The sequence below is a fragment of the Octopus bimaculoides genome, chromosome 10 (genome assembly GCF_046866305.1).
Source record: "Octopus bimaculoides isolate indiv1 chromosome 10, ASM4686630v1, whole genome shotgun sequence".
In the NCBI taxonomy this organism is placed as follows: Eukaryota; Metazoa; Mollusca; class Cephalopoda; order Octopoda; family Octopodidae; genus Octopus; species Octopus bimaculoides.
In genome coordinates this window covers 72740444-72762943 of record NC_142937.1, presented here as the reverse complement: position 1 = coordinate 72762943, position 22500 = coordinate 72740444, and the positions used below count along the sequence as shown (strand labels likewise).

General features: G+C 37.0%; 1 protein-coding gene across 2 annotated transcripts in view; it reads left to right on the top strand.

The window, feature by feature from the left end:
* The window catches only part of LOC106871865 (gamma-1-syntrophin), a 250909-nt gene that overhangs the window by 189348 nt on the left and 39061 nt on the right, over positions 1 to 22500 (top strand). For both annotated transcript variants that reach the window (XM_089358802.1, XM_089358803.1), the window contains one exon: positions 19405 to 19436. In XM_089358802.1, the coding sequence (XP_089214928.1) occupies positions 19405 to 19436 (32 nt within the window). The remainder of the gene's footprint in view (positions 1 to 19404; positions 19437 to 22500) is intronic.

The window sequence follows — 22500 nt, the reverse complement described above, 5'->3', positions numbered from 1 at the left end:
ACTCCATTCATGATTTTTGTTGAAGCTTTGTCTATCTTCTATTATGCATGTGGCTTCTGTAATCTATTTGAGTGTTGTGTCTGTTTTCTGTTAATAAGATCCTAACATCTATGTTGTCAACTAATCCTCCATGTTCTAAGTAAGCTTGTTGATAGAGCACCGACAAACTTTTCCCTCCTCAAGTTCCCACCAGTGTTCACTTATCTGCTTGCCTATGTATGTAATTGTCCTGTTTCTGCACCATCCTTCTGTACATCTACTACAGACTACATTCCTAATCTAATAGTTTACCTGTAGGTTTATTCTAGACACTATAGAGTTCCTATCCATACAGAGATTCTTTCAAATGAGTATGATGTACAGATCAGGGATTTTTTTTGGCGGAGGTGGGGGTCACTGATCTTTCTGCTTCTATAATCCGTAGACTCACTTTATCTAAGGTTTTCCTAAAAAAGATATGCTAGTTTGCCTCCAGGAATAACATTGGCAAACATGAGACTGATATTTTTGGCTGTCATACCATAAGCTGACCTTAATTAGTTTCACAGTTAAACTCAGATTGCAAATAAACAGATTTTGAAATTACAATACAATAATACAGTCTTCCACAGAGTTTCTGCCTACCAAGTTTCACTCACAAGATATTGGTCGACCCAAGGCTATTGCAGGAAATACTTATTTAATTCACTGGCCTGCAAGATCAAATCAGCATGTTAACAAAGCTAATTTCTAAACCAGATAAGTGATCAATAACAAACAAGATATATCTTTTTATCTTTTACTTGTTTCGTTCATTGGACTGCAGCCATGCTGGATGGAGCGCCACCTTGAAGAATTTTTAGTTGAATGAATTGATCCCAGTGTTTTTTTTTTTAAGCCTGGTACTTATGCCATTAGTTTCTTTTACTGAACCACTAAGTTATGGACACACACACACACACACACATATATGAAGGGCTTCTTTCAGTTTCCATCTACCAAATCTTCTCATAAGGCTTTAGTTGGCTTGAGGCTATAGTAGAAGACTCAGTCCCAAGGTGCCACATGGTGGCTCTGAACCCAGAACCATGTGGTTGGGAAGCAAGCTCCTTACTAGAAAGTCCTACCTGCACCGATGTAGTAAAATAAAATAATTACCATGTAAAACCAATGCATTATGTTGTGAGGGAAAGGAAGAGATCAACCTTTCAAATAATTTATCTTTTGTCAGAATAAACAAGTAAAGAAGAGATATAAAGTGTTCAGAGAACAAAAATATGCATGTCTTTAAAGAACCAGCATAGCAAATTATTGCTAAATGGATATTTCTGGCAAAACCAATAACAAAAACCTCTGAATAGTGCTTGATAGAGAGCAGAGAAGGTGGGAGGTTGAAGCAGTGTGAGTAATATTGGTTTCAAGTTTTGGCACAAGGCCAGTAATTTGGGGGGAGAGGATACATCAATTATGTTGACCTCAGTGCTCAACTGGTGCTTGGTTTATCAACCCTGAAAGTAATGAAAGACAAAGTTGACCTCAGCAGAATTTGAACATAGAACATAGAGACAGGCGCAATGCTACGAAGCAATTAGCTCTGCGTTCTAATGATTCTGCCAGCTTGCCTCCTGAAAAGATGTGTTTCCTGGTAAGAATTGAAACTTCCACTTGGCTATTATGTCCCTGCTTTCATACCCATAAGGCCACTAAAGCAATCACAGTGTGAATAATATTGATTTCAAACTTTGGCACAAGGCCAGCAAGTTCAGGTGAGCAGGGTAAGCCAACTTCATCAACCACAGTGCTCAACTGGTACTTATTTTATCAACCCTGAAAGGATGAAAAGTAAAGTTGACCTCAGTGGAATTTGAACATTTCGTCTATAAATATGGATGAAACACCACGAAACATTCTGCCAGTTCACCACCTTCGAGTGTGAATTATATTGACATAACAACATGTATGAATGGTGTGTATGAGTGTAGATGGTGACAAAAAGGGAATTTTTGTCTTCAACAAGGTATATGTGATTGTGAAGTGAGTGGAAGCAGGACAGAGTTAAAATACATGCATGAACATGTATCAGTATGTGTGTGTGTGTGTGTGTGTGGATTGACAAAGAGGGAAGTTAATCAGTTATTGCTACATCAATAGTAGCTGTCCCTGATGGAAGATTAACTGTTATTCCTGAAAGAGTTATAAAGCAGCAGACACATGGTCTTATAGGAGACTGCTGACAGTTACATGAAGCTGGGAGTAGTTTGAAAAATTGAAATGACAGATGAAAAGATTAAGTAATTCATTGCTATTTTGTCACAGATCCAACTTGCTAATCTCTGAACAGTTTCTCTTGTATACAACAAATCACAAATTTGGCATTTAATGCAGCAGATTACATTTTTTTGTGGTGTAAGTGAAGTAGTCAGTGATGGAGAAGAACAGAACTGCACAAAGTGATTATGTTCTGCAATGGGAGCTGGAATAAGAAAGTAATCCAAGTTGGGTGTGGCAAGAGGTGAAAGAGATGTGTATAAGATGGGCATCCAGAGTGTTGTTATATCTGGAAGAATGGAGAAGCTGTTCAAGAAAGATGTGACAGACAATGGGACTGGTCTGATGGATGTGGAACTAATGTAAAATGGTACACTGGAGTGGTTGGAGAAGAGACAGTGGAGGAAAAGGAATATGGTTGGTGGTGAAGCATGAGGGCAAGCTGTGTGAGTGGCTAGTTGGAGGCAAAATATAATCAAATTGCAACAACTCATTTCTACTCATTACCAAACAATTAAATTCTCTAAACCACTCCCACCTTCATTTTGCTGTCTGTGATCTGCAACATCACAACCGCTGCTTCTCAACCCTTCCAGAAATGACAATCTTATGCTTGGGAAGAGCTGCACTTTGAAACAGCAATAAAAGTTTAGCTTTCCTCTTCTGCCTCCCCTACACACTAATGAATATCCACATGTGTGGTTCTGCACCATCTCTTTTGTATTCACCTGTCTATACTTACAGGGTGACTTGTTTTTACCAACATTTTTGTTGTTGTTGTTGTTGTACACTAAAATTGTAGGTACAAATCAAGTACTGCAATTTATTTGCCTGGTATTCATTGTGAAGTATCAGTCAAATAAATTGGTAACTACACATCCTCCCCAAAATATGTAGCTTTGTAACTACTTAAGAAATCATTAGAAACAAGGTTGGGTGAGTTGCGGTTGTGGTAGCTGAACAGGAGGAAGATTTGGAACAAATTAAGCCAGTAACTTCAGTGCTCATTCCTAGTTGGAACTGTTAGTCTTGGCAAAGTCATGAACATCACAATGTTGTTTACTTATATAAATATGAGATTTATAGTCTTATATCAACAACATCATTATAAGAATAAAGAACAATCCTTCAAACTTTGCAGCCAGTTTATAAGCAGAGGGGGGAAAAAAATAACCTCATCCAATTTCATATGCCAAATTATGGAACAATTAGCCTTGTGGAAAAATTTTTAGTTTTTCAAACCATTATTTGAGAAAGAAATAAGCCTAAAACAAAACACTGCAATAACTTGGTTGATTCCTATAAAATCACTTTAGGTCAAGATAAAATAGACAAAAGAAAAGATATAAAGCTTTTCTTTACATTGTACTTCCACTATTTGTTCAAGTGGCATATTAATATTTTTATATTTTTACTTGCTGAAATTTAGTAGAGGCATGAGAATTAAATTATGCATAATAATTCATGATGACTTGTAGTATTCAGTTAGCAAAAATCAGTTTGATTTTTTTTAAAATTAACATTTCACAAAGTTAACAAAACAGCACATTAGAATTAAACATTAATTTTTTTTTTAATAATTTTACTATTTCCCAAAAACTTCTCCAAAATTATATCATTTCTCTTCCTGTCCACTTTTTCCTTCAAAATCTACAACAATCTAAACTGAAAAATTTAAATATTAAGCAATCTCAGCTAAAATGATTTTGAGCATCTATTCAGACAAATAAAAGAAAAAGACTTGTACATTTATGTGTGTGTATATCTTTTGTCCTTTACTTGTTTCAGTCATTAGACTGTGGTCATGCTGGTGCACTTCCTTGAATTTTTAGTCGAATGAAATGACTTCCAATACCTATTTTCTGTTTTTAAACCTGATACTTATTCTGTCAGTGTCTTTTTACTGAAGTGTTAAGTTACAGGGACATAAACACACCAACACCATTTGTCAAGCAGTGGTGGACAAACACAGACACACTCACATGCCCATATGACAGGCTTCTTTCAGTTTCCATCTAACAAATCTACTCACAAGGCTTTGATTGGCTCGAGGCTATTGTAAAAGACACAATGGGACTGAACTCTGAGCCACGTGGTTGGAGAGAAAACTTCTTACCACACAGCCATGCCTGCACTTATACATCATCATTATTTAACATCCATTGTCCATGGGCTGGATGGTTTGACTGGGCTAGTACACTGGAAGGCTGTGCCAGGCTCCAGTCTGATTTGATATGGTTTTCTACAGCTGGATGCCCTTCTTAATGACAACCACTCCTAGAATGTAAAGAGTGCTTTTACGTGCCACCAGCACGGGTGCCATTTGTGTGACACTGGTATCTGCCATGACTGCTATTTTGCTTGACTTGATGGGTCTTCTTCTCAAGCACAACATAATGCCAAAGGTCTTGGTCATTGCTTCCATGAAGCCCAGCATTCAAAAGGAACTCAGCCACCTCACCACTATGAGGCCCACTCGAAAGGAACTCAGCCACTCTGCCTCCATGAGGCCCAATGTTCAAAAGGAACTCGGCCATTTTACCTCCATGGGGCCCAACATTCAAAGGTTGATTTTTTTTTACATGCCACCAGCACAGGTGCACGTGGCTTGATGGGTCCTCTTAAGCAGAGTACAATGCCAAAGGTCTCAGTCACTAATCATTGCCTCTGAGATTCATTGTCACCTCGTCCCATGTCTTCCTGGGTCTACCTCTACCACAGGTTCCCTCTACAGCTGGAGATTGGCACTTCTTTACACAGCTGTCCTCGTCTATATGCATCACATGACCATACCAGCGCAGTCGTCTCTCTTGTACACCACATCTGAATCCTCTCATGCCTAACTTTTTTCTCAAGATGCTTACACTCTGTCGAACATGCACACTGACATTGCACATCCAGCAAAGCATACTGGTTTCATTCCTCTCAAGTCTACACATGTCCTCATCTGTCATAGCCCGTGTTTCACTGCCGTGTAGTATAGCTGTTCGCACACAGGCATCAAACAATCTGCCTTTCATTGTGAGAGAGAGGCTCTGTGTTGCTAGCAGGGGTAGGAGCTCTCTGAACTTTCCCCAGCCTAATCTTATTCTCACAGTTACGCTCTCAATGTGTGTGTGTGTGTGTGTGTGTGTGTGTGTCTGTGTGATAAATTTACTGTACTAAAGTACAAACAAGTAGAAAGAACACAGTACTAAAAACTTGACAGTAAATTGTAATCCTAAATGTTTTAAATTTGGTTAACTACCTGTCTGTCTATCTATACATCCATCTATCCATCCATGCACATGTGTGTATGCTGTATTTATAAGTGAATGTATATCCTTTATTTTTTACTTGTTTCAGTCATTGAAGTATGGCCATACTAGGTTTAGTCAAACAAATCAACCCTTTCTTTTAAGTTTGGTACTTCTTCTGTTGGGCTCTTTTGTCTAACTACTGAGTTATGGGAACATAAACAAACCAACACTGGTTGCCATGTGACAGGACAAACACACATGCACTTGCATTCAATAGGCTTCCTCTCAGTTTGCTTCCACCAAGTTCACTCACAAAGCACTGGTTGGCCTGGGGCTATAGTAGATGTTTACCCAAGATGCCATGCTGTGGGACTGAACCCAAAATCTCATGGTTGCAAAGTCAGATTCTTAACCAGAATGAGCACATCACAGCCTATGACAAAGTTGACTCTATGTTAAATGTACAGCCCATCTGAAGGGCTTCCACAGATTCTGTTTACTCAATTTTACTCATAGACTTGGGTCAAGCCTTAGCTACAGTAAGAGGTGTTTGGCTAAGATGTTATATAGTGCAATTTAACCCTGGGTTTCATAATTGTGAAGCAAATTTCTTATTAAACACTCAATCTTCATCCATTATTATTATTGTTATAATAATCATTTCTATGACAATAATAATAATGGATGTTATAATAATCTTTTCTATGACAATAATAGTAATGGATGTTGTAATAATCATTTCTATGACAATAATAGTAATGGATGTTATAATAATCTTTTCTATGACAATAATAGTAATGGATGTTATAATAATTATTTCTGAGGTGGTGAATGGCTTAGTGGCCAGGGTATTCAGTTCACAATCATAAGGCCATGTGTTTGATTCCCAGTAGTGCAGTGTGTCCTTGAGCCAGACACTTTATTTCTCATTGCTCCATTCCACTCAGCTAATAAAATTGAATTGTATCTGATGTTCAAAGAGCCACCCTTGTCACTCTGTGTCACCTGAATCTCTCTGAGAACTACATTAAGGGCATGCATGTTTGTGGAGCACTTAGCCACTTGCACATGAATTTCAGAAGCAGGCTGTTCTCTTGATCAACTGGAACATTCATCATCTTAATCAACAGAGAGCCAGGCTATAGTAGTCATTTCTGATTTAGACACAAGTTCAGCAAATCTGAGGGGAGCAACCAGTTGACAGCATTGACCCCAGTATTCAACTGTTACTTTATAGTAGTGATCCCCAAGTGGGGGCGAGGCTAAGTTGACCGTGGCAGGATTTTATACCAAATGAGAATGTAAAGAGGTGGTGCAAATAGTGCAAGGTTATTTTGTCTGCTGCTGTAATGATGCTGCCAACTCACTGGATGACTATGGGATTGCACTTAGAAAGTTTCCCTCCAAAGCATAAGTCAAGGCAAGGTTGTTTATGGAAGACCAACAATCCCCCATGCATACCAGCCTCCCTTCTCCATGGACTGATGTTATTCAAATGAAAGGCAAAGGCCGATACAACTTGGCCGATACAACTTGGCCGAAACAACTTGGCCGAAACAACTTGTTTCTACAGCTGAGTGATCTGGAGTAATGTGAAATAAATTGTCTTGCTCAAGAACACAACACACAGCCTGGTCCAGGAGTTGAACTCACTACCTCATGATTGTGAGCCTGACACTCTAACCACTGAGCCATGTGCCATACATGTATATATATACATAGATATATATATTGGAGGAGCAATGGCCCAGTGATTAGGGCAACGGACTCACGGTCATAGAATCGCAGTTTCGATTCCCAGACCGGGTGTTGTGAGTGTTTATTGAGCGAAAACACCTAAAGCTCCACGAGGCTCTGGCAGCGGATGGTGGCGAACCCTGCTGTACTCTTCCACCACAACTTTCTCTCACTCTTACTTCCTGTTTCTGTTGTGCCTGTAATTCAAAGGGTCAGCCTTGTCACACTGTGTCACGATGAATATCCCCGAGAACTACGTTAAGGGTACACATGTCTGTGGAGTGCTCAGGCACTTGCACGTTAATTTCACGAGCAGGCTGTTCCATTGATCAGTAGTTCTTTGACTGCTATTTCTAAATTTTCAGTATGTTGGAGAAGCAACTCAATGCTAATCCCTGTATATTTATGATGATAAATGGTTTTACCGATAAAGGTTTTTTCATACTGAACTACTTGGCAAAATTGTTAATTATTAATTCTATTATTAATTGACGATTCTCTGCCCTTATTCTTGTATATATTATATATATATATATATTTATTTATTTATGGGTTTCAGCCAAGTGGTTGTGGTCATGCTGGAGCACCACCATGACTTTCCGTCTTTATGCTGTGCTCTCTTCACGATCCTTGCATGGCTCTTCTCCTCCACCTGATATAGTCCAATCAAGAGTTTTGATATATATGTATATATATATTTATATATATATTATATATATATATTTATTATATATATATACATACATACATACATACATACATACATACATACATACATACATACACACACACACACACACACACACACACACACACACACACACACACACACACACACACACACACACACACACACACACACACACACACACACACACACACTCACTCACACACATATATACATATAGGTGCAGGCATGGTTGTGTGGTAAGAAATTTGCTTCCCAGTGGCACAATTTTTGCTTCAGTCCTACCATGTGGCATCTTGGGCAAGTGTTTTGTGCTATAGCTCCAGGCCTTGTGAGTGGATTTCGTAGACAGAAACTGAATGAAGCCTGCTGTACATATATAGATGTTTGTGTGTGTTGTGTGTGCATGTTTGACCCTCCCCCACTTGACAACTAGTGTTGGTTTGTTTCAATCTCTCTAGCTCAGTGTCAGCAAAAACAGACTGACAGAATAAGTACTAGGCTTTAAAAAAAATACATTCTGGGCTTGATTTGTTTAACCCAACGCTTCAAGGCAGTGCCCAAGCATGGCCACAGTCTAATGAGTGAAACAAGTAAAAGATACATACATGTATGTTATGTACAGTACATATATGCACACACATTCACAAACATACATTATATTACATTATTGCTGTTCTTGATGGCTTTCACAGAATTATACTTACTTTCTTTTCCCCCATTTACAAAGTTTCAATTTTTACTATTTTTATTTTATAGAATCAATTTTTCTCATCTATAATTGCACCAGAAATGTTTTGTTTTTGTTTTTTCCTTTTATTTTTCTTTCTTTTTGACATCATATAGCACAATAAAATTACAAAGGCTTGGGAATGCAACCAATTAGATGGAAAATGTTTTGTCATAATGAACAGTTTCCACATCAATTGGAAACTTTCCTATTTAAAGATCTTCGAAGAATTAACTATTTATTTATTTATTTATTTTCCCTTTTTTTTTTTCATGTTTTCATTTTTAATACAGGTTTTCTGCTTTCCCACTTACCAAATATAGCTAATTATATTCAGATTGGAACCAGACAATAATTCACTAGACCATAATAATTACACAGCTTTCAACATACACTTCCTTCTATTTCTTTGCATTAAGTCTTCTTAGCAAAAAGAAGAAAAAGAAAAAAATTAAATTAAATTTAAAACTATTCAAGATATATTTTAGATTGTATTTTTATATAATATTTTGATTGGTAGGAGGAGTGACAGTTGGTTGCTTTCAAAGGACGAATGGATTTTTAGCAATGAAGAGTTTTATGTAACATTTACTATAACAAGGAATACAGTTTGAAAGTGTATTTCTCTTCTGGTTATTATTTTAAGGAAATATATTGAATGCATTGACGTTGACTATTTACTTTATAATTAGTACATCAATGAATGTATCCCTACTCTGTTTTAAATATAATGCATTGAATTAAAAGAGTGAAACAAAAGACCTTTTTATATAAGTAACATGTTTTTTTCAACATTAGATATATAATCTAAAGCAGTGGTTCTCAGCCTTTTGTGACTCAGTGTTCCCTTTCACTGAATGATGCTTTACAAATGACCCCTCTGTATGTTATGCAGATTGAAAGGTTTTGCATATATAATAACTAGCAGCTAAACCCGGTTTCACCCGGCCTGTTTGGATGATGTGGCTGTGATCGTTTTTGGTTAGGCATAATCTATAACAGCATTTCTCAACCTTATCATTTCGGGTCCCCTGTTTCGATTGGAGCCTCTAGCTGTATGAGAATTTCATCACCCCCTGTCAGAAAATGGCTTCAGGAGTTGTGAAGAAAGAATTTGTACGTAGTCTGTTTCTGAGAGCTATTCTATTGGACGTCTGTATAATCATTAAAACATTTATTTATGAACATTATACATTAATCACAATTTTTGTAAGCAGTTGTATCCGTAAAAATTTTATTTGCAGAGAGCAGAAATTAAAAGATATATGAAATGGATGTGCGTGTGCGTGTGTGTGTGTGTGTGTGTGTATGTTAGAGAGAAAGACTGTGAGAAAGAGAGATAGACTGAATGAGTGAAGTTGTGCGTCATTGACATACGTTGGCTGGCACGGCAAGTAAGAAGCTTTCGAGGCGGCAGATGACTGGGGTGAATTGGAAAACGTGAAGAAATGCCGTCTTTTCAGTGGAGTACTTCTTTGTAGGCAACGTTTCTCGTTTTCCCTTCTGATGCACAAATGTATAGACTTTGTGGCCTGCCAACACGGGAGCATCCAACGTAATGCTGACCGTGAGATTTAAACCAACCATTTGCAATGATTGACCCTGTGCCTAATTTATTGCCATTGCAAAGGAGAGTTTGATAGGAAATTGAAGCCACTTAAACTTGTAGATTGTTTCGGAGGGAGGGAGGGACATTGGAGTTATAAGAACATCTAGACCAGCGTCCATTCAAGATGGTTGCCTGTAAAACTCGGAAGTATAAATTTTGATTATCATGCACATGCCGTTACACATTATTGGAGCATCCAAATTTCGCAGCAGCATAATGGGCGCCCCTCATCAGAACTTTCCAGGAAGTAATTCCTCAACTTCCTCGGAACTTTCCAGGAAGTAATTCCTCAACTTCCTCGGAACTTTCCAGGAAGTAATTCCTTCCCTGCCTTGGAACTTTCCAGGAAGTAATTCCTTCCATTCCTCCCCTTCCATGGAACTTTCCAGGAAATAACACCTACCCTTCCTCACTCTCCTTGGAACTTTGCAGGTAGTAATTCCACGCTTTTTACCATTTCCTTGAAACTTTACAGGGCGTAATTCCTCAGAACTTTCTCCGAAGTAATTCCTACCCTCCAATTCCTTGGAAGTTTCCAAGAAATAAATACATCACCTCGGAAATTTCCAGGAAGTAATTCCTCCACATCTCCTCGGAAGTTTCCAGGAAATCCTCGGAACTTTACAGGAAGTAGCTTGTTCTCGGAACTTCCCATGAAATCCTCGGAATTTTGCAAGAAGTCGATCTTAAATCCTCGGAACTTTCCAGGAAATCCTTGGAATTTTTCAGGAAGTCGATCGTAATTTATAGGAAATCCTCGGAATTTTCCAGGGAGTCTACCTTAAATCCTCGGAGTTTCCAGGAAAATCCTCGGATCTTTCCATGAATCCCTCGAAACTTTGCAGGAAGTTCCATCCTCGGAAGTTTTCCAAGAAGTAGCTCATCCTAGGAAGTTTCCATGAACTTTCCAAAATCCTCGGAACTTTCCAGGGAATAATTTCCCCCTCGGATCTTTCCACGAAGCAATTCCTCCCCCACCTCGGAACTTTCCATAGCAGCCAAATCTCCCTACTGTATTAATGCCCCAATTCTACGTATTATGTAGTTTGACTGAGAAAGTTCAAGGTGTGTGAGGAACTGATTGTGTTAATGGTCGAAGAAAGGGGAATTGCATTAGAAAAAGTTTTAATTGCTGTTCTCGGTAAGTATGGGCGATAGGAAAATATAGAAGAAGCATTAAGAAGTTGACGTTAAGAATTGCTTTAACAGAAAATGAAGCTGTACGAATTAATAGCAGGCATGTCTCATTTAAGAAAAGTGAAGATAAAAGCTAAGTGAAGAAGTATGGAATAAGTAAATGTTATACGCTTATAGAAAAACAATTTATATTACAGAATAGATACATACCTGTTGAAGACGAAAATGTATGTGAGATCTATTGTATTGGACGTGTGTGTATGTGTGCGTGTGCTTTTTGCAGCTAATTTGGCGGGAGTTTTGCAGTCAGTAGGAGGTGGTTTGTGTTTTATCTCTCGATCAATGGCCGGACAAGTGAAAATATTTTTTTAATATGTGTTTTGGGGAAAGGGGATCTTTTGAAGTTGGAGTCTAATGAAAAGAGACATGGACAGTTTTATGACTGAACTTTTGAAGTTTGCGTGAGACGGAAGAATCAATGTGCATGCATATGTCTGTGTGTGTGTGTTTGTTTGATGGGGTGTGCAAGACAGAGAGAGTAATGTTGATAGTGTGTGTGTATATGAGAGAGAAAGAAAGAAAGAAAGAGAGAGAGAGATAACTGAAATTTTCCATTCAGTTTTTGTAGTGAGTGATTGACAGGGAAAAACCGAGAGAGTGTGGTTATGTATGTTTGTATGTGTGAATGGCTTCAGTGACACACACTCACATACATGCACGCACGCAGGTTGTTTTAATCGATTTTTTTCGGTAACTATGGGGACTAGGAAAAGATACAAAGTGTTTTCCAATCTATGCACCCATCCCCACATGTGTGCCATTTTTCACGCGAATCCACCCAGCCGTTTGGCCGTGAACCTCAAGACAAGAAAGAATACAACGGTCGCCCATGTTCAATTTATATTATAGATAAGAAGAAAAAAGAAAGGAAGAAAGAATAAGTACAATATATATATTCTTTTCTACTCTAGCACGAGGCCTGAAATTTTGGGGGAGGGGGCCAGTCGATTAGTTTGATCCCAGTATGCAAATGGTACTTAATTTATTGACCCTGAAAGGATGAAAGGCAAAGTCGACCTCGGCAGAATTTGAACTCAGAATGTAATGACAGACAAAATATTACTAAGCATTTCACCCGGCATGTTAACGTTTCTGCCAGCTCACTGCCTTAACATACAGTATATATAGCCACAGTTGTGACTGTGGCTGAGAAGCTTGCTTCCCAATTATGTGATCATGGGGTCAGTCTCCTACTCTACCCTTGTGAGTGGATTTGTTAGACAGAAACTGAAAGAAGCCTATCGTATGTGTGTGTGTGTGTGTGTGTGTATATGCTTGTGTGTTTGTTTGTGTGTATGTGTCACACAAACACTGGTATTTGTGTATGTCTGTGTGTATGTGCCTGTGCATGTCTGTGTGCATGTGTTATTTCTTTACTACCCACAAGGGACTACACACAGAGGGGACAAACAAGGACAGACAAACGTTTTAGGTTGATTATATCAACCCCTGTGTGTAACTGGTACTTATTTAATCGACTCCGAAAGGATGAAAGGCAAAGTTGACCTCAGCAAAATTTGAACTCAGAACATAGCGGCAGATGAAATACCGCTAAGCATTTCGCCCAGTGTGCTAACGTTTCTGCCAGCTCGCCACCTTTGTGTGTACATGTGTATGCATTTATATTTATAGATTTGAATGTGCATGAGCCTTCTCACATAAGATAATTAAAGAATTAATCCAAGGTAAATGTAGTTCCTTGCAAAAATCCAGGGCTAACTGGAAAGGGGACAACAGTTTAGATTTCCTTATAACTTACCGCCCATGCTCTGTATATTTATTTTTTCAAAATCTCATAGAGTTGCCTGTAACTTTGTGTATTCTCATCCAAAATGGAAACATGTATCAAGGTTCCCATATGGTATGCTTGAAAATTGTAAAGAGATTTCCCTTTGCATAAAATCATTGGTAACCTTTTAATCCACAAATAAAGTGTGTATACACACACACACACACTTATTTAAATATATTGGTGAGAAAATTGTCAATAAAACAAAACTACATCACTTCCTGAGATTTGTTCTGCCCTTCTTGCACAGTTCCCTTGTTATCTTTCATTTTAACAGAAATGCAGTGAACCAGCAGTTGGCTTATTAAAAATCTGTAACTAATGGTACCATTGTTCACAAAATATATGATATCAGAAATGAAAAGGAAAGGCTGAGTAAAGGAATTATAGCTTTTATGTTATAAAATGATATTGATATTTTTGTTGTTGTTTAACCCGAAACAAGCCATTTAAGACAATTGAAGTGTCTCACTGGCTTTATATTATGGCATAGAATGTAAAAGCTGGTTTGTTTGTTTTTCTTTGTCCTGAAACCTTGTTACAGAATGGAAGAATTAATAGGCTTTCTTGCTTGGAATATAGCACAAGTGTATTCATAGACCTAGTCTTCAGTGACACAATATGTGTGCATGTGTATAATATTCACCAACGGCAATTCCACAATGTTCACAACAGCAGTACACCAACCAATAATTTAGCAATTAGCAAGCAATTCCATTGAAGAGATGAAAATATTTTGACTGTGCCTAAAGAATAGACAAGTTCGTTATGAGCTATGAACCTGAGAGGATTAGCTCATGACGTCTCATTTAAAAGTCTTTAGTAATCCCAATTTGCCAAAGTAAAAGCAAAAATGGTAAAAATTGAGTTGAAATAAAAACAAGTAAATAAATATTTAAAAAAAGCATGTACACTCCCTTCATTATACATTGCACCAAGGATTTTCCTCTCTAATAATTTTTAAGGCCACTCAGAACATTTGTGGCAGTACTTCAGGTGATTTTGAGGCTGAAGTGCTAGGCCAGCTAGGTCTCCTTCCTGGATATCATCTGATACTTGAGGAAATGAGATGCCAACAGTGGCAAAATCTTACTTGTGGCCCAACTCGCTTGAACATTTCAAATGTCACAAGATTCAAAATATAATTGACCAATGAAAATTATGGTATTTCAGCATTTCATTCCATTCAGGTGTGGGCACAGTAACCCTCTACCTCAACTGCAGCATTAAAGACATGTGATGGACCAAAAGTAGTTGCTAATAGTAGTGTTCTATATGAGACATCTGCATCTAACCCAATGACAATGAATATGCTAGTGAGCCTCTTCCCATTGCTTTTGATCAATGTTTTCATATTTTTAAGATAAATTTTGGGAGTAATAAATATTTAATTTGTTGCTTGGTAAATTGCTGTTGGTGAGTCTTCCTACTAGTTACACATAACAGGTGTATTGGAGTAAAACTACGTCACCGAGTTAACTGACTGAAGATGTCTTTGATCAGCATTCTATCTGTGGCCTTTTTATTTTTAGTGTGCAACATGTTGTCATGATGTTGAAACTAAATCACATGGCCCTAATATAAAGACAGTAGGAAGTTTGTTGAAGGCATTTATGCAGCTATATTTAACAAAATTGAGGGACTGCATAAAAGACCCGTCTTATTTGATATTTAATAATAATTTCTGTTCCTCAATATCTAAAAAAAAAAAACTAATAATGCAGTGCCTAAGCACAGGTATGACTGTGTGGTTAAGAAGCTAGCTTTGCCACCATGTAGTCTCAGGTCCCTGGCATGGACGCAGTCCTTTGATTGATAAAAAGAAAAGATAAAAGACTGGCTTGTGCAATAGCTATTTCTTAAAAACAGTTGAAGATTCTCTAAACATATTTTTCTTGTAAAATGGTGATCAATGAATGGAATAAGTGACCATGTAAAATACAGCCTCTGTTAGAATTTGAAGCAAGTCCTGGTGACTGTGATTCCATGCTGAATCTCAGTTCAATGTGCTTCACTTATGTCCTTTTTATTCTAGTAACAGGCATGAATGTCATTACTTCCCCAATCTTTTATTTACCAAAGAAATCAATGTATGACATAAATGTGAAGCAGAAGATATTGAAATAAAGTGCAAATTTCTTTCACCAGCATTTGAGAGAAAACTCCTTACATCGTCAGAATTGTAACAATAATAGTAATTACAAACAATATGTAAAATTAAGATTGTAACAAATACTTACATAGGTAGATGTGTATATACAGGGGTTGGACAAAATAATGGAAACACCTTAAAGTTTCAAACAAATTTATTTAAACATGGAGTACAACTGCCTTTGGCAGTAATTACAGCTTGAATTCTACGAGGTATAGATTCGTACAAAGTTTGAATTGTTTCGAAAGGAATTTTTGTCCATTCTTCAGCTAAAACAGTCTCCAGTTCTTGTGATGATGGTGGAGGATATTAACTCCTTACTTGTTTTTCTAAAATGCACCATAAATGCTCAATATTATTGAGATCTGGGGACTGTGCTGGCCAGATATGATGTTCAACTTTACCAGAATGTTCCTCGTGCCATTCAGTAACAACTTTAGCTGTGTGAATTAGTGCATTATCATCCTAATGAATTTGATCAGATAAAATGCTTAAATAGGATGAATTTGATCAGATAAAATGCTTAAATAGTCTTGATTATTCATTTTGCTATGAAGAGAAACCACTGGGCTGGCAGATTTCCAAGATATAACCCTCCAGATCATCAGAGATCCTCCTCCATGTTGGAAGAAGGCAGTCTGAGTCAAATGCTTCTTTTAGCTGTCTCCACACGCATGCTCGGCTGGTGGTCAGAAATAAAGTAAAGGATGACTTGTCCAAGAAAATAACATTCTTCCACTACTCCAGGGACTAATTCTGTAGGTTTTTACTCCACTCTGATCACTTTGCAACGTGTTTTCTGATTGCAGCCCTCCCATGAAATCCAGCTTTGTGCAACTGCCAGTGAACAGTTATTGTGGAAACTGGGTTCTCGAGGTAGCCATTAAGCTCTGCAGTAATTTTGGGAGCTGTATTTTTGTGATCCTTTCTAACAATTTGCATCCGACGGTCCCTATCTGAAAGTTTTGGTTTTCTTCTGGTGTTTTGTTTTGATGAGGAGGTTTTTCCCTCTTTCTCAAAGACTGTCATTACTTTTGAGACAGTACTTCTTGATACACCAAACATTTCGGCTGTTTTCATTATGCTAGCACCTGCCATACGAGCACCAACAATTTGACCTCTTTGAAAGTCCGATAGATCTGTCATTTGAATGAATTTTAATTACCTTTTTCTGATGATATCTGAAAAGAAACAGCAATTTTAGTAAAACATATTAAGCAACACTAATAATAAATCAAAAAACAAAAATAAACAAGCTTTCGATGGTTTTATAGATATTTCAAAATTATGCTGCTATGATGCTAAGTGTCTCCATTATTTTGTCCATCCCCTGTATATATATATATATATATATATATATATACACACACACACACACACACACACACACACACACACACACACACACACTGGTGCCACATAAAAAGTACTGGTGATATGATGCCACATAAAATGCACTGGTGGTGATGCTATGTAAAAGCACTGGTGATGGTGCCATCTAAAAAACGCCCAATACACTCTAAAATGGTTTGCATCAGGAAGGGCATCTAGCTGTAGAAACCATGCCATACAGACTATGTAACCTGGTGCAAACCCAGACCTTGTCAACGCCTGTCAAGCCATCCAACTTATGCCAGCACAGAAAATGGATGTTAAATGATGCTGATTATGATCTCACGCACACACACACCCACACACATATTCTTAATCTACTTGTTCTTTTTTCTTATTTCTTTTTGTCTTCTTCCGGTTATTCTTTTTACCTCCACTCACCCTCTTTTAGACTTGCTCAGTTTTTGTTTCTCTTTCTTTCTTCATCATATGATGTAGTCATTTTCATAGAATATTTTATTGTTTCATGTTTAGTATCTGTTGGTATTTGCAGTTCAAATCTCATTGAGTTTGCTAAAATATATACCAGTGCTATACTAAGGTTGATCTGACTTTCTATACTCTCCAACAAAATTCAACTTCATATCTAATCAAAAGAAATCAAACTAAAGTGAAAATCTTTATGTTTTACATTTATTTATTTTATTGTTTTCACTTTTACTGTCACATATTCTATTAATATTTCAGTTTATTTAATTTTCACATTTTCAATAACCAGTTGTCTGTTCAACGGTATCAAACAGGATCTTATTTCATGACATGTTGATATCAATTACAAAAAAAAAAGGTTATGCAAGTCGACTGCTTCAAAGGAAAGGTCATCAAGTGCTCAATAATAACTTGTGTTCGTTAATTACAATACAGCAGCCATGTTCATTCTGAGATGTGATGAAAACATGTTGTTAATCAATGTATTGAATGTGGCTACCTGGTTGTTTTAATTGAATTTTTAACAGTGCTAAAGTGTAAACATTGTGAATAGTCTTATACCAAAAAAGATAAGATTGCTACTTGTAAATTATTCACTTATTTCACTTCAAGCTGATCAAACTGGAAATAGTTAGTGCTTAAAGCTTAGATAATATTGCCTTCATTTAATAGACTTCTAGCTTATATCTTTCACATAAGTTGTTAGCTTAATAAATGATGGAGAGTCTAATGCAAAATTTGATGGTTCTGGTCTGAATGTTTTACAGTTATCTCTTTCCATGTTTGATTTCTGATTAAATCAAGTTGGAATCCACTCAAACATCCATATATAACATATCATAATTTTGATGTCGACTCTTCCATGCTACATTGACTTGATGAAACCTGTTATGGCAGGGTTTTTTTATGGCTGGAAACTCTTCCTGCAGACAACCCTCACCTGTTTCCATACAAGATAATATTTCCTCAAAACCGTTGAACAATGAACAGCTCAATGGTTGGAAATGTTTTCATGAAAGACTAGGAACAAGAAACACTATCTCTATGAATGGTGACATTGTTTACAATCAGAGTGCAACTTCCAAGAGAAGAGGAAGAGACACACACGCACGCACGCACACACCAGGTCATAAATATGTTCTCTTTTTGTATATATACCTATATCCTTTGGCTGCTAGATATAAGTATTGAGGCAGAATCACATATCCATGAATGTTGACTTGTCTCCAATAAACCAATCTTTTCCCTTAATGACATGTAAATTCTGGAGAAAATCGTTCTACTTAAGATTATCCCCCCTTCTCATATAAAGTTATTCTCAATTTACATTTGGTAAGTGTGACACATCCTCTAGAGGCAGAGATAATTTTAATAAGTCAAGAATTTATGTTGTACAGTGTTTGATATACCTGTATTTGTCTATGTTGTTCACATACATCCACCAGTCACTCTGAGTTATTTATTTTATCTCTCTCTCTCTCTCTCTCTCTATATATATATATATATATATGTATATGTTATTGGCCATGCTGTGACCCCTGTTTCTAATCGCTTGTTGTCACCTTCCTCTCACATTTCCAAACTTTACCCACACATCCTTCTCAATCTCCAGTCTCCATTCTACTTTCAACTCACCTTCATGTGCCTTGGCATTTTGTCACTACAATCTTATTTCCCTTCCCAATACCACTCTAATTATGCCTACCCACCATAATATGGTGATTGGCCTTGTATCTACAGCAAGACACCTGTTCTTCTATCATATTTTAACCTCTCACACCAGGCATAAAACCACCTCACTCACTACTACGCTCTCATTCAGTCAAGAGGGATTTTGACTTCTTTCAGTTTGGTCCTTATTCTAGTAATCTCTTTTGCCAGTGCTGCAAAATTAAGCACCCAGTACATTCTCTAAAGTTTCTGGCTTTAGGAAGAACTTCTAGTTGCAGAAACCATTTATTGTGGACATCATCTAATGTGTCCTTATCATTTTTTTGTTTTTTGAGTCGATGGTGAAACTATTTAAGGGATGTTTTGTTGTTATTTCAGGAACCTCAAGTGATCATGTAGAGGCTTCTTCATTTGCCCTTATTTTTTAGTCTATAAGAAACTGACTTAACTTATTACTCAAGATAATTTGCCTAATTATAGAATATCTCTCTCTTGTTACATAATGTCTTTCTCTATATTTTTAGGCCAAATGCAAGAACAATCAACGCCAAGCAAAGTAAGTAACATCATTTACTTTCACTTATTTTACGTAACCACCGTGAAGGTGCCTGGCCTGACCTGGCAGTTAGGGTGTTCAGTTCATGATCTTAATATCATGAGTTCAATTCTTGAACCTAGTAGCATGTTTGTGTCCTTGAGCAAGGTACATCATTTCATACTACTCCAGTCTGCTGAGCTGAAAATGACTATCATTTGAGCGCTGATGCAGCTCTCTCTCTCTCTTTCTCTCTCTCTCTTCTATTGGATCAAATGGTGAGACAGGCAGATGAGTATCTACATATGCTCAGGACTACACAGGCACCTAAAACAAATATAAAAAGCATGGTACATGTTACTAAGCTTTATTCAGCATGGGTGGTGTGTGATCCTAAAAAGCAAAGACAATTTTATTTGGACACATATTTATTATTAGCATTGTTGCATCACCAATCATGCAGAAATAACTTGTATTAAGTTTCTCCAGATTTTTTTTTTTTACTTTAGTTAATTAAAGGCCTAAACATCTAGGTTGTTATTCATGTTGTTATTGTAACCTTACCTTTCAACTAGAACATTTTTTTGTTTCATTTTTGTTTTAATATTTATATCAACAAAGGTGGTGAACTGGCAGAACCATTAGCACATAAGGCAAAATGCTTGGTGGCATTTCATCCGTCTTTATGTTCTGACTTCACATTCCACCAAGGTCAACATCACCTTTCATCCTTTTGGTGTCAATAAAATAAGTACCAGTTGATCACTAGGGACAATGTAATCAACTTATCTCCTATGTCATTTCTTGTAGCTCATTGATTTTTGGAGAAGGGAAAATGTAAATAAACATACAGACACACTCAAATATGTGTCGAGCTCTGAATACACACCACAGTTATTTTGCTCCATCAATGTATTTCAGAACTGTCTACTACCAATACACCAATACTACCAATATCATCCAGTTACACCTATGAGTGAAATGTAACTTAGAAACATGTTATGTCACCTGACGAGGTTTCTTCTGCACTGTGGGGTGTATTTTTTCAGTAGTGTGGCCTGCCTGATGACAAGCCATGTCTCATGCAACACACTTCTCAATAAAAGTTGCCCATGCCTGACCTACACCATCAATAAATGTGATGACAAAATTTTGAGTACATTCTTTTAAAGCTTTGATGATTGTTTTATTCTTCGGTATATCAAAAGGTAATGCTTAATATTGTGTGGTGTTATATAATGTATATAACATACAATAGTTTTTGTTGATATCTAAACCCAAGATGAAAGGTTATTTCTTCATCATTGCTCTGTGTCACTCTTTTTTAAAAACATGGAAAAATTTAGTCCTAGTTATACTATCCTCCTTTCTTTTTATGCTTGGTAGTTGGTGTTAGGAAGGGCATCCAGCTGTAAAAACCCTGCCAAAACAGTCTGGTGCAGGCTTCTGCCTCGCCAGCTCCTGTCAAACCCTCCCACCCATGCCAGCATGGAAGACAGACATTAAACAATGATGATGATGATGTAGCATAATGAAGTTAAAATTTTGTTGCCATTTCCAGCTGATTAAGCATCTACATAGAGCTTCTTCCATTGGCTTGACAGCTCACCTTCTATTCATTTAGCTAGTTTAAGGTTATCATCATCATTTAACGTCTATTTTCCATGCTGACATGGGTTGGATGCCTTGAGAGGAGTTGTATATACTTATTTCAGGAATTCTTGCTCCTTCTTCAGCACCACATCCAACCCATTAACCATCCAATAGTGTTACACCACTATATTTAGTGGCTGTTTAAGCAATGAGTTGGTGAATAGTTAATGGGTTGGATGTGGCACTGATGAAGGAGCAAGAACTCCTGAAATATGGCATATACACCCGTTACCCATTTTTCTGTCTTTGATTGCATTGTTTACATTAGATGTATTTGGATACAAAACGTTATAAGAAATCAGTACTGGCTGTAATTTCTATAGAAAATCTGTAGAGATGAGCTTAAAAAGTGATTTAATAGCACTGCTAACACAGTAGGGCACAGTATTTACTTATAAAGTCTTTAATATACCTATAGTATATTATAGTTGCATAATGAAATACAGTGTCCTCACAAATAATTAATCATTTAGCTAGCTGACAACTCATAATAACTCTGCAATTAAGAAGTTTGTTTAACAGCCATGAGGGAGAGTATATCATTTACTGCAGCTGTAAGTCAGTGTAAGCTCTCTTACTGAAATTGAGACTATGGAAACTGTGGAAGTTTGTTAACTGGATTGTACCTTTAACACAAAATATGAACCCGTGTCAAGTATACATGACTCATTGGTTCTGCCTGAAAATCCTCTTCACCCTTTTATTATGGAAAGCAGATTATATCCACTCAAAATTTCATCAACCTTAACTGTGGGAGGCAGTTTTATATACCAATCTATCTTTTGTTAAGGAATGTCATGTTTGAAACTGTTTTTGTTGTTTTTGAGTTATGTCAAGTTCACTGAGGCAATTTGACCTGCAGAAAATACCAGTTCCGTTTTTGGTAGATATTTAACCACATTACTGGAATAACCATGGAATTTAATGGTACTGCAAAAGGATTAAAGATATACCTACCTGTGGAATATTCAGCTATTTATGCATTCATTTAGTGAACAGGTAGATTAGTTGATCATCGCTGAAATTGATGAAGATCCATTTACTTACAAATTACAATATATTAGGAACTTCTCTGTTTTCTATATTTATATCAGTTCTCAATACATTGAACAAGAATGTTTAGATTTAGCTTTGAATTGATCAACTACAAACACTGCTAGTGCTGCTGCTTAGAAAGTCTCGTTAATTTTCCTGTAAGCAATTTCATTAATATATAATGTCTCATTATCAATAACTCCCTTTCCTTGCTCTCTTCCCACCACCACCACCCTTCCCCCACTATTCATGTATAACTGTTTATTACCCAAGGAATGGCTTATAAAATGCGTAATCAGTTCGTTTTGAGACAATTCGCTTACGAGATAATGTTTTTCCCTCTGTCGTTGTCACATCTTTGTACACTTTACACCATTGTACCAGCTTCCTGTTCTTA